The sequence below is a fragment of the Ammodytes marinus genome, assembly GCF_949987685.1.
Source record: "Ammodytes marinus genome assembly, chromosome: 17".
NCBI lineage: Eukaryota > Metazoa > Chordata > Actinopteri > Uranoscopiformes > Ammodytidae > Ammodytes > Ammodytes marinus.
The window spans coordinates 9422250-9435566 of record NC_137221.1 but is presented as its reverse complement, the minus strand read 5'-3'; the positions used below and the strand labels follow the sequence as shown (position 1 = coordinate 9435566).

General features: G+C 42.6%; 1 protein-coding gene across 4 annotated transcripts in view; it reads left to right on the top strand.

Annotated features, from left to right (window-relative positions):
• LOC307263711 (RNA-binding motif, single-stranded-interacting protein 3-like) overlaps nucleotides 1-13317 on the top strand; it is a gene marked incomplete at its 3' end in the record, with an annotated part of 279795 nt that overhangs the window by 204460 nt on the left and 62018 nt on the right. For all 4 annotated transcript variants that reach the window (XM_080044933.1, XM_080044936.1, XM_080044935.1 and 1 more), the window contains 2 exons: nucleotides 4489-4646; nucleotides 12839-12918. In XM_080044933.1, coding sequence (XP_079901059.1) covers nucleotides 4489-4646; nucleotides 12839-12918 — 238 coding nt within the window. The remainder of the gene's footprint in view (nucleotides 1-4488; nucleotides 4647-12838; nucleotides 12919-13317) is intronic.

The following is a 13317-nucleotide window of genomic DNA, read 5'->3' as shown; positions in this document are numbered from 1 at the left end:
GTATGGGTGCGGATTGAAGAAGCGCTTCGACGACAGCCCTCTACAAAGGGAAAAGTATAGTGATCCTGCCATCCGCTCGTCTAGTGGCAACGGGAAAGAAATGTTTGGGAAGCGCTCATCAAAGGCCTGTAAGCTTGCCCGCCTGACTTCGCCTGCTGTTGCCTGACCAGCTGACTAGCCGGCTGACAGAATGATAGCTCCTTTGTAGTGCTACCCTTTTTGTCTCCAAAATCTTCTGGCTCCTCATAAATTAAACTCAAAAGCTTTTTGAAGTGAGTTGATGCGCTCACATGCTTCTTTATATCCCCCACCCCCCTACTCCTTTCCTTCCACTCGGTTGGCCTGCTTGTCTTTTTTTGAATGCATTCTGCAGACTCAGACTCCCACGTCAACATCTCAGTGCACATCCTCAACCTATATACAAGAGCACAGGAACACTCCCTCTGGCAAACTTGTCAGCAACACAGCAGCAACAGCAACCAACTGCTTCCTTGCCATTTTTTCTTCCAACCAGACAACAAGGACCCCTATTGTCTTTTGCTGTAATTGTGCACCTTAAGGCAGCTGGTTATAGTCACACAACCGGCCAAAATAGCATACCTTAGGGGAAGTGAATGGTGTGGTGTTAATCCAAGGACTGGCTTACACACTCACAAACATGCGCACACACCCTCGTAGAGTGTGTACCGGTGCTTAGATGAGCAGCTGAGAAGCTGTAGAGCCAATTACACACACAGCTCTAATCTCTTGAGCAAACTTAGAATGGATGGAGAGGAGAGGAGAAAGAAGCAAGGTTGGAGGATAGGGTAATAGTGGGAGTGAAGGGGGGAGGTAGGACAAGCAGGAATGGTTTGTTGGAAGTGAAAGTAGCTGGACTGTCCTCCTGAGGTAAGTATTGTAAGGAACGGAAATAGTTGGCAAAAAAAGAGTCCGAGAGTTGGAGGAAATAGAAGCAATGGAGAGGTCAGTGGTAAGAAAAGGCTTTAAAAGATGGACAGAATGGGGGTAGTATGTAGGAAACGGTCGAGTGAGTGTTGACAAGCGAGTGAGGGGCAGCTCCCGAGCCTCAACATGGCGTAAGATGCAGTGCCCCCCCAGTCAAGACACATATCTATCTGTCAAACTTTTATCAGTAAAATGGATACAGCCCTGAGAGCCCCATAGGCGGAACGTGAGACTTCTAACGGCTGACGTCTCCTCTCTCCCTCAAGCGTTGTCAAATGGCAAGAAGGGCCTTCTTCCTTTAACGTGTTATATATCTGCCTGTCATGTCAGCTGCCTCCTTCTCCGTCTGCCTAGCTATCTCTCTCTGACTTACCTTTCGCCTCTTGGACCGCGATCCATATTGACTTGTTTTCTTTTGCTTAACCTAGATCCTTGCCTTACCTTATTTTTCTACTAATGCCCTCCCGCTGTAGCATGGTAATGTTCTCAGAAATTACAGTGAGGTAAACAGAGCAGGGTGTCGAAATGAAATAACAGCTACAGGGCTGTCAGCTCTAGCGAAGGGGCCATCCGTCAGTGGGAAATGACACGACGGCCGCCTCCACACACACACACACACACACACACACACACACACACACACACACACACACACACACACACACACACACACACACACACTCACACACACGCACACACACCCCACCCTTGTGTCATACACACACACACACACACACACACACACACACACACACACAGTTGGATTCCTCCTGTCCTCCTCTTGGCAAGGTGAAGGAATTATACTCATCAAAAAGCCCAGCACAGCCTGGAGCCTTTCCATTAGCCTTCTACAACACTGGTCAATGGCAAGGGGATAGTCAACACACACACACACACACACACACACACACGCACACACATACACTACACACAGGACGCAGGCAATTCTGGGAAACATATACGCTCATAAAGAAAAAAAAAAGGAAATACACTGGCACAGCAACACAGTATATAGACATAACATATATATATATGAATTTCATTGAATAAACGCATATGCATGATTACTAGAGAGAAAATATATGCACAGGTGCACACACGCGCCACACAGACCTCAATTACCATTTCATTCATAGACCTGACAGCTGAGCGTGTGCGAAGGCTGACATTAGAGGAAATTAAATCTCCTTGTGGAATGGGCCAGCCCCGTCTCACCTCCCCCGTCAAAACGCTCCCGTTTCCTCCGCTCCTCTTGCCGTAACCTTCTCATCTGGGTATTTAGGGCTTTGTGGAGCGGAACGTCATCAAAGAGGAAAGTAAAGCGATGCGGCCGTGCGTAGACGAGGCCTCCCCGCGATAATCTCTCCCGGCAAACGTAGCTACTCTGCTATTAGCCCGCACGCCCGAATCACTGCTTCACCTTCTTCTGTTGCGCTCTTTCACCGTGTGTACTGTCACATGCTTATAAAAGAAAGTGCTTTCATTCAGAAGCTGACACACACACACACACCTAAACTCTGGTATCCTTGGCTTAGCCCAGTCAGTCAGTCAGTCAGTTAACTCTTTGATCCAGACCTCCTGGCTGCGTTGGAATACGAAAAACCTACTTGACATAATCCTGAAAAACATCGCCTCACATCGTGAAACGGAACTCAAAAGAAAGCACAGCTGCGCGTCTACACACACCAAAGGGGACTTAGCAGAGAGTGACACGTGTACAGAAGGGGTTTTTTTTTACACACACAGATTTAATTAAGCCTCATTCACCTCCAAATCCTGTGTTATACAAACGCTTGTGAGCCCTTTTTCCTCGCTTTCTTCTGAAGCACACATACATGTGACAAACCTGAGGGAGAAGGAGGAGTTTCAGTTTGCCCCTGAAAAGTTGGTTAATTGAGTTCCTGGTTAAAAAGGAGAAAGGGCTACCGGTAGGTTTTTTATTTTTTTCTGCTTTCACATTCGGCATTGGGCTTTTTCTCCCAAAGGCTTTAATCAGGTCAAACATGTCCTGTCAGATAAGACTGCTAATTAATCAGGGGAGGGATCCGTCTTCTCCTCTGACATATGGAGAGATGGGAGGCAGTTACTTCCTCTCCTCCTTTCCTTAACCTCTTCCTCTCTCCGTCAACAGAGAAGGCAAAAACAAAACAAGAGTGAGACAGTTGTGCCCGTGGCGAAGCAGAGTGTTTGTAACAATTCTCAAAGACAGTGTTTACATGTAGCCTGCAATTGAAGTATCGCTGCAGCCCCCCGTCCCCCCCGACTGAGAAGAAGACAGTTTTGGTTTTGTTTACAGTTATTGCATATTCAGTCTGTGTGTGAATGAAATAGATCATTGAACATTCACGCTTCTCATCTGTCACTTCAAAGTGCAGTAGTTGCTCTGAACAGTTTTCAAGGCTCCATGTGGTTCAGGAAAGATCACTATTGTCCTAACATGTTGTTATGTGCCTTTCTTTGGGTTTATGAGACTAGACTTAGCCAGTCCAACTTAACTATCCTCGAATAATAGAACTACCATTTTGCTTAAGCACAGATATCTTCTTTAGTAATATCGCTTTTGTTCTTAACTTAAATCTGGATGAGGGGGGCTGTTGCCTGCTGTTTTAAAGATTTCAGATAAATGTATGTTGGAAAAACGTTGGAGATTTGTGATGAATGAAAGCTGGTAGCAGATAAGAATCCGGCGGCCTGCCTGATTGGGCAATGCACTTACTACCTGGGTGGACGGGTGGATTGAATGAAATGTGATATGTTATGAGAGGGATATTCTAACGTGCAATACAGCATCATAAAGACACAACATTAGAGATAAGAATGACATAATGTAGTTTTGTGCTTCATTTAGAGACTGACTGTCTCGTGGAAATAGATGGGTGGATACTAGCTGCTCGGCTTCCATGGTGGCTGCCTGTATCCGTGACTGATTGACTGTTGGGGCTGGGATGTTGTATCCAGCTGTTCTACTGTAGAACTCACAGGGCCCCTCTGCTACCTCCGGGCTCAACCCACCACCAGCTGTGCAGAGTCACCTAGCTAGCAGCAGCCCCTGGGCACTACAGAGGGAAACCATGTCGTACAACACACACGACACAGCTTCTCACTGCCTGTTCCCTATCTCTCTCTCTCTCTCTCTCGCTTGGAATTTTTAACTTAACACTGAAAATTGTGTCTAAAAATACTATTGTTAATTTGAACGGCATGTAAGATGTTAATATAGACCTGCGCTGTTATACTACTTTCCACTCAACCCAATCCATAATGTAGCCTACACACACTCACTGTCACACACACTGAGCCAGAAGCAAAGTTATGTTTATATGGGTTTGCATTTAAGCGTATAAATATGTGTCTGTCAATAAGACCAAATGTCACCAGGAGTTCAGCCAGAGTTTGACTCTCCTTTTTGCAGCAGTGACGAGTCGATGCACAAGTTACTACTCCCACGACTGTTAGTGATACATAATTTCATATCGTTTTTTCTCCTTTTTCTTCCTCTCTTCCCCAACCCATCCCTTGCTTTTCTACCTCCTGGCCTTGCAGCAACAGGAGCAGGACCCCACCAACCTGTACATCTCCAACCTGCCGGTGTCTATGGATGAGCAGGAGCTGGAGAACATGCTGAAGCCCCTGGGTCACGTCATCTCCACCAGGATACTGAGGGATGCTAACGGGGTCAGCAGAGGAGTCGGCTTCGCCAGGTAAACCACTAGTCATGAGGCCATTGACTCAATAGGTTATCATGCTGCTTATATGAAGGCAATAATTGATTTTTTCTAAAATAATGGACTACGGTGCATTTGCCCTTCAACTGCACATAGTTCAAATTTGAAATTCCATACTCCATACATTGGACATTATTGTTGAGGTTAAGGATTTCTTCCCTACTCTTTTGGTACTTCATGAATGCAGTGGAATAATTTGCAAATGGATGTGACCCATGTTAGTCCTGCAAAACATTCAACAAACACGAAGTCACACATGACGTATGTGAACATGCACAGCCATACAGGTGTGAACTACTAACTATGTGCATGCACAACTTCAGTCTAACAAAAAGTTGTCTCATGATGTGTGGCTGAAGGCAGTATACATTTTAAAAGGTGATTTTTTATTTTTTTTTGGTCTGCCAGAAGATGTGGCCGTCTTTGCTAATGCCATGTGCACTGGTGTGTGTGTGTGTGTGTGTGTGTGTGTGTGTGTGTGTGTGTGTGTGTGTGTGTGTGTGTGTGCTCGTGTGTATCTTCTCGTTTTACATTCACACATACTCATGGATATATACCAGCGGCAATTACCACCTTGCCCTTACAGTATAGCCCACCTGCTATATTTCCACCATCGGGCCTATACAACTGAACAGTTTATTTCTTTTTCTACTTATAAAAGTTTCCACTTCAGTTTGTTAATCCCCCAAAGTCATAAAAGCACTCAGTCCTTGTCCTCTGCTGCTGCCGCCACCAGGCTCTCATTCCTCTCCACACACACACACACACACACACACACACACACACACACACGCACGCACGCACACACACAGATTTCTCCCTTGTTTACCCAGAGGAGGCCCACTGACGGCCACACAACGGCCATCTTGCAGGGATTTTTCTTAATCACCTGCTCTGGCTGAACTCCTCTGCTATTCCCTGCTCTATTACCGTGGGCTATGGCGGGACAAACAGGCACAGACACAAACGCACACACACACACACACACACACACACACACACACACACACACACACACACACACATAAACAAAATAGTTTTGCACATGGGCACTATTACCAGCACACATCATCCACAGGCAGACTCACAAGTGAACACACACACACACACATTTACAGACAGACAGGTAGGCAGCCTCCTGCAGGCCAACAAGCAGAGCACAGCAACAGCCTGCCACGAGCCACCTGTTCAAGCAGTCCCTTGTTTGGAGGAGTAGGAGACATGCTAGAAAGGGAGAGTTAGAGGGGCCGCAGTGTGAAACTATGGCCAGGTAAAAAAGAACTAATCATAGAAGGTTATTAGAAAGAGAAAGCCAAAGGTAATGGGAAGGAGAAGGCGCGCGCGCGTGTGTGCGTGTGCGTGTGTGTGTGTGTGTGTGTGTGTGTGTGTGTGTGTGTGTGTGTAAACAAACAGGACAGAATGGTGGTACAATTTGATTGATAAGTACAGGTTGGAACAAGAAGAAGCCAGAAAGAGATTCAGACAAAGAATGAATCAATGTATTTTATGAATAGTGGCTTGCTCCCTTTGGCTGTGTCAACAGACAGACAGACAGCTGCTGAGGGGTTGGGCTATGAGGGGGCATTAGAGAGAGTAAACTGAGCTAAGTGTTTGTGGGCCGATCCATTACTGTTATCAGTGCCCATTACTCCAGCCCCAGCACTAATCATTGCAGACAGCAGCACCTGATGCCATTAACCAGCAGCAGCACACAAAAAGCCAGCCGGCCTCACTATACCCACCAGACTTTGCTGCATGACGGATGGACTGACTGACTGACTGACTGACTGGCGAACAGACACTCTGGCTGACCGCTTTGATTCCCCCAATATATATATATATATATATATATATATATATATATATATATATATATATATATATATATATATATAAATATATATATATAAATATATATATATATATGACCGTCTGCCTTATTTACTTCTTGTCTACCCACCTGTTTTTCTGTCTACCTGCCTGCTGTAAACAGCGAAGGAGAGACGGCGTTGAGTAGGAGGCTAACATTTAAATAGCCAGAGGGGTGGCTTGTGAGGAGGATGGTTAAAAAAGCGCTAGGGAATAACAAGAGAATAACTTTCACAGTCCAAAGAAAGCATGCATTCAACCTGATCGTCAGCCCCCAGGTTAAAATGGACAGCTAAAAAAGAAAAAAAAACTCCCAACGGATAAATCTTTATTTCGCAAGTACTAAACTGAGTGTGCACCGTGTACAAGGTTGTAAGGCTTTAATAGAGGAGAGCAATATTGAAAAAAAGAGGTAAGCTGTGCTGATGCAGATCCTCTATGTTTGTTCTCTTCTTCTTCCCGAAGTGGAAGCATTAGGGGAGGTTATGTGTCCGTCTAGTGCGACTTTGTTTAAAATGTAGTTGCTTGTGTAATGTGGATGATGAGGGTAATCTTATCCATGAGTACCTACAGATTATATTTAAAATGTAAATATACTCTATATTCACTTCATTTAAATGATGTTGGCATGATACCTTCATGTTGCAAAATCATGTACACATAAAGAATAAAAGGAAGTCATACAAACAAGACAAGTTCTGATATACTCTGCATTATACACACACATAATAAAGTGAGTTATAAAAAGGCACTAATGTCCTAAACAAAAGCATTTTTTAATCACTGTGACAAAAGGACCGGATAGATATTTTTGGAACAGTTCATCCCAGAACTTTTGTATACATCTTTTGAATTTAAAAATGTGATGTCTGTTTCGACCTTCTTTGTCTCAAACCGGGAACACAATATTTCATAGAATGTAGAGCTGGATATCACAACTGCTTCTGACAGAAATGTGTCTGAACACTGACTACTGATTACTACCAGGCACTGAAAGCAGCCATACGAAGGCTTCCTCATATTTTTTATTGTTTGATCAATTGCGGATTTAAAACGGAATTGGACCATTTTTAAGATGTAAACATATAGTACATCATGTATGGCTGCTTGAGTTTAGAGTCTGGATTCTTTTGTAAAATGAAATCATATATAACACAGTTGAATGAAAGTGTTTTCTTACTGATCTAAGTTATTGTTGCTGAGTGCTAGTGAGGTGTTACAGGGCCAGCTAGTTGAGTGAGTCACAACTAACTGGTCAATATCAGCCTTCCCAAAAAATGAGACGCAGGTACTAGAAAGAGAAATGGGATGGCATAAAAAAGGGTGGATACAGGGTCAGTGAGAGATGGATGATAAAAGATTTCATATTCTAAAAAGAGAAGTATAGGGAAAGGGGAGAAAGATGTTGATGTGGTTAGGGCGTAGCAGAAAAAACTAAAGAATGGATGGAGAGGGAAGGAAGGAAGGAAGCAAAGGAAAGGAAAGGGGGCACGGAAAAGTGAGAGAGATGGCGGCTGGAGGGGGAGTGAGGGTAACACTGAAAGATAGAGGAAATAACCAAGGTTGAAAGAACGGCAGGAATGAGAGAGACGTCAAAAAGAAGAGGTGCAGACGGGGCCCGGGAGTAAGATGGATGGGCCGGAGAAAGCGATAAAGAAGCTTCTGTGGGGAAAAAAAGAAAAATGAAGGTAGAGATAGGAGAAGGATGAGAGACAGAGGACGGAGCAGTGAGCGGCTGACAGCATGATATGAGGATTCTCTGAGATGAGAGCGAATAAAGCATGCAAAATGGGAAAAGCAATGAATTCTGCACATTCCGAGAGAGGATATCTCCTTAAATGTAGCACTGACTCCTGAAGCCGGCATTTAAAAGATGTCTCAATTTAATATGAACACATGTTAAAGAATCTGCATGGTTAGGGCGTAACAGAAAACAAACAATGCCCCACAGATGCTCAATAGGGTTTATGCTTGGCCAGTCCATCACCTTTACATTGTATCAAAGTGTCATTTCTTCAGTGTTGTCCCATGAAAAGATATAATGAAATATTTGAACAAATGTGAGGAGTGTACTCACTTTTGTGAGATACTGCATATATATATATATGTGATTCCTTATTTTAGCCATGCTAGAGACTGGATAGCTCTAGGGATTAACAGGTTGTTGGTCGATCAGTGGCATCGTTTTTTGATCTAGACTGAAATATTTGATACAGACATACCTCAACATCTGCTGGATGAGTTGGCACAAATTGTCAAATTCTCTTTCACATTTTTAGTTTTCAATAAAAATGTCTTGTGAAAAGTGAAATGGATTGCCATGCAGTTTGGTAGACACATTCATGTTCCCCAAAGGATTCAATGTTATAACAATTATTGCCATTTTACACCATAATGAGGTAAAGATCTCCTATTTGTCCAATAAGGTTTTTAACTAAACACCTACAAAAGTGATGATATTCCTGCCAACTTCTGCTGTGCCTTTTTGTTAAGTGATAATTAGCAAGTTAGTACTTAACTGTATAAACTTACATTCAGTGATAGGAAATCATTTTAGGTAAATAGAATGGGGCTGTTATGTATTTGTGTGACCTATGTGTAAAGATCAGGAGTTAGCCTATATTTAAGCTCTCAGATAGATTTTGGCTTGCTCAAATGTGCATTTCTCCTCATTAGCACATCACAAGGAGGATAAAATAAGTGTTTGGGCATGTTGACATACGATACATTTGTGCATTTTTCTATGCGTTTGATATATTGATGAACATCTTCTGATGTGATGTGCATGGGGCATTAGTGTGTGTGCCTGTGATGTGTGGGATCAGAGCCCTCATGCTGGTCTGTTGCTTGGCCCACAGACGTTTGATGCAGCAGCTGGAAAAGAAGAGTCAGTCAGTTACCCATATTCTCTCTCTCTCTCTTTCTCTCTTTCTCTCTCTCTTTCTGGAAATCAGAGCCATTTAAGTTGTAGCTTCTCATCTGGCTTCTTCTGCCCTTCCCTTTCACCTGTTCTTTCTGTCTTTCTCTACTCTTGCCGTTTCTATTACGCAGGCAGAACGGTTGCATAACACCTCTTTATACCTACAAACCCTGAATTTCATGATGAACTTCTGACTCATGCATACAGTGATGTTCCCCAGCAGATATAGAGACACCAGGCCCGGTTCTAGACAGTTACATTAGGGTGGGCCTGTAGAAATTTTAGGTGGGCACACTGGGCAGAGAGACCGAAGATGCGAGCGTGCGCATAGTGCGCGAGCTGAATTTTTTTGCCCTTGTAAGATCTCTGCGTCTGCTTTTTGGCACATTTACTGTGAATTGTGTAGAACACAATATGCAAATAAACTTTGAGTGTTGCTGTGTGGGAGATTTGGTTCTTGCATGTTTTTTCCCAAAATGTTTATGAATAACATATAATATACATTATATACAACATGATGTATCTTTTTTTTTTATCGCAGTATTAACTGTAGGCAGGCTGAGCTGATTGAAGAGAAAGCTTTGGGACTGGGCAACCTGGATGGTGGTAGTCCAGAGCTATATAGGGGAAGGTGGGGTGATTTGTGCATTTTGGAAGTTGCAAAACCCCTTGTTTCTAGAAAACCGTGGAAGAAATTGGAAATGTGACCACATATTTAAGAAGAGCCGTCCATTTGACTCATCCTGTAAAGAAGGGAGACACAAGGAATAAGATATAAGCACGTTTAAGCTCAAAAAACTGTGTTTTGCCTTTCAAAGTAAAATTTCCATGATCAAGGTTTTTTGATTATTGTGTCTGAACAATTATAGACACGTTTGAAAACATTTGACACATGTTTTAGTGCTTTGGTATGCTACACTTTGAGTCTATATAGTTATCACAATGTCAACCCTAAATTGCTGCATCATGCCTATTATCCAAAATTCTGGGGATGGGGTGATTTGTGCGCAAGGGCCTGGGTGAGTTATAAGTAAGTAAGTAAGTAAAATGTATTTATAAAAGCACATTTATGACAGTTTGCACTGTCCAAAGTGCTGTACATAGTGCATTCAGTAGGTAAACAATGAAGGTACAATAACAATAACCAAAATAAAAGACGTAAAGCCCATACATCCACATAAACACAGATAGTAGTGCAGAGGTAAGATAGTTAATGGGGAGGAAACACCAGGGTGTACATATGGGTTTTGAGCCTTGATTTAAAGGCAGAAATGTAGGGGGAATCACATTTGTCAGGTGGCAGTTGGTTCCACAAGCACGGAGCAACTAGTGCAAAGTACATTTCTGAGAGTTGTGCCAGTGGCATGGCTGTATACGCTGGTCACCAAAAGAAAGTGATTGTCTACAGTAGCTCAGAAGAGAGTGACATCTCAATTCCACTTAACGACACCACTGATGAGAGTTCAGATGGCCAGAAAGATGATGATGGTGACTTTGTCATTGTGACACAATGACGCACAAATCACCCCACGTAGTGGGGTGATTTGTGCGACAAGACAACTTTTTTTCCGAAAGCTATATTTCTTAAACAGTTTATTCCAGATCCAAAGTTTTTATTGCCAGGGATGCACAACATCCTGAAATATATGTACATATTTGAGTTGGAGACATAACTGTCAAGGCCTCACTTTAAAATCACTTTGAGTAAAAAGTTGCACAAATCACCCCACCTTCCCCTACTATACACACTATATAGATGATTCAATATGTTATTTGTTCATGTTTTGTTTATTTTTATTTGTGAAATCATTTGAACATATTTTTTTTATTGTATTTTCATGCTTTTAATTTTTATTTTTTTGATATGTCTGAAATAAAATTGAATCAATCAATCAATCAATGTATATAGACTGTATAGTCTTTCTACTATTGCCTCCAATGTCCAGCTGGGTGAAAATAGTAGCCAGCCGAGGTCACAACCCTGCTAGGGGGGTCCAGGGGTATGCCCCCCCGAGAGATTTTTTTTTACCTTTTTAAAGTGAAATGCATGAATCTGGTGCACTTTGAGAGGAAAATTAAGAGGCTGAATTAGAAGCTATTGAAGAAAGACACATGGATTTTCCATAGAAATATAAATTTGAAATAAAATATTATGCAGGGTCCTCTGGGATGGGCTTGGTGCTCTTTTTCTTTTACGGGACATATTTTTCTGTAATATAATGAATTCATGTAAATGCAGTGAGAGGAACGAAGCAGAAGAACTCTGTTGTCCAGTTATCTTTTTTCCACAGACGAGGCTGAAATAGGCTATAGGCTACACACAGTGCATGGGCAACTGAGGGCAGCCCCATTTTAAAATATTTTTAAATAAACTCAATACACACTGTGCATGCCATGGACTTGAACGTGACGTGATCAGTTAACCTCGGATTACCTCCCAGATGAACTGATTCAATTATTAAGCTATTAACTATCTACCAAAACATTGTATTCCTTTTATTGTATGATAATTTACATTTACATAATATGATGTTGATATCAAACTAAAAAAAAAAATTGGAGGGGGCCCCCCTGGCAGTCGGGACCCTAAGCAACCGCTCATTTCGCTTATGCCTCGGGCCGGCTCTGCTGACCAGTGGCCACTATAAGCGGGTGGGTAACTTGGAGGCAGGCTGTCCTGCCCACCCAATAATACAATTAGAAGCAATGCATGGTAATGGCATATTCTTTAGTATTAATTAATTGTCTGAATTTTATTTGACATTTTCTTGGACAGCGAATTAACAGGTCCGTCCGATAGTGGGTCTGGACTTCCACCTAAACAATATTAAAATAAAAAAATAAAAAATTTGATTGGGTGGGCATGGCCCACCCTGGCCCCTAGCTACCACCGGCCCTGAGAGACACACTGAGCCAGCAGGTTACGGTCTAGTGGCTGATTGTTCAATGTTGTGACATCAGTGCTGGTATTTAACCACATGTGCCGTGTGTGAAGGGAAAAGACAATGTGAATAGAAAGACAATGTTGACTTAAAATGATTTGAAAATAAAAATAAAATGTCTGTATATCACCTTGATATATGTGTTTACAATGGTCTAGATGAGTCATAAACTGTGTCTAATGCTGGAGGTATTGTCACCTGTTGTTGATGGGCAAAAGGAGACATTATTTTCTTGCGTCTGTTGCCGTAAAGAAACCTCCCTTCAGTGCATTTACCAAAAGCACTCTCCTTTTATAATATGGAGGTGAAGTATTTTGAAGTATTTTTTGATGAGTATAAAATGTTAAGCTTCAACCCTTTCTACAGGTGCATGGTAAATACTTTTCTCTTGTCTTTTTTTAAAAACTAAACCCTGTTCGTCTATGTTTGTGTTGCAGGATGGAGTCCACAGAGAAATGCGAAGTAGTGATACAGCATTTCAATGGAAAGTACCTGAAAACCCCACCAGGCATTCCAGGTGAGTGTCCCATCCTCTTGTTCTTTACATTACTCTCGCATAAACCTATTTTCCTTTTCCTTTTGGGGGAAATCATCACAGCTGAAATGAGAAACTTCCTTTCTAATTCAACTATTGGTAATTTCTCATGTCGGATCATGCCGGACAGCTTGATAGATTGTGTACACCGTTGTTTCTGACACCTGAGGCTAGCTGACGTGGCTATGCCTGATAGCTAAGGGTTCTGTAGGACTCTTTCTCTCTCTGTCTGTCTCTCTCTCTCTGTCTGTCTCTCTCTCTCTCCCCCTCTCTCTCTCTCTCTCTCTCTCTCTCTCTCTCTCTCTCTCTCTCTCTCTCTCTCTCTCTCTCTCTGTCACCATCTCTCCTGGAGCTGGAACTTCTCAGGCAGGAGAACACCCT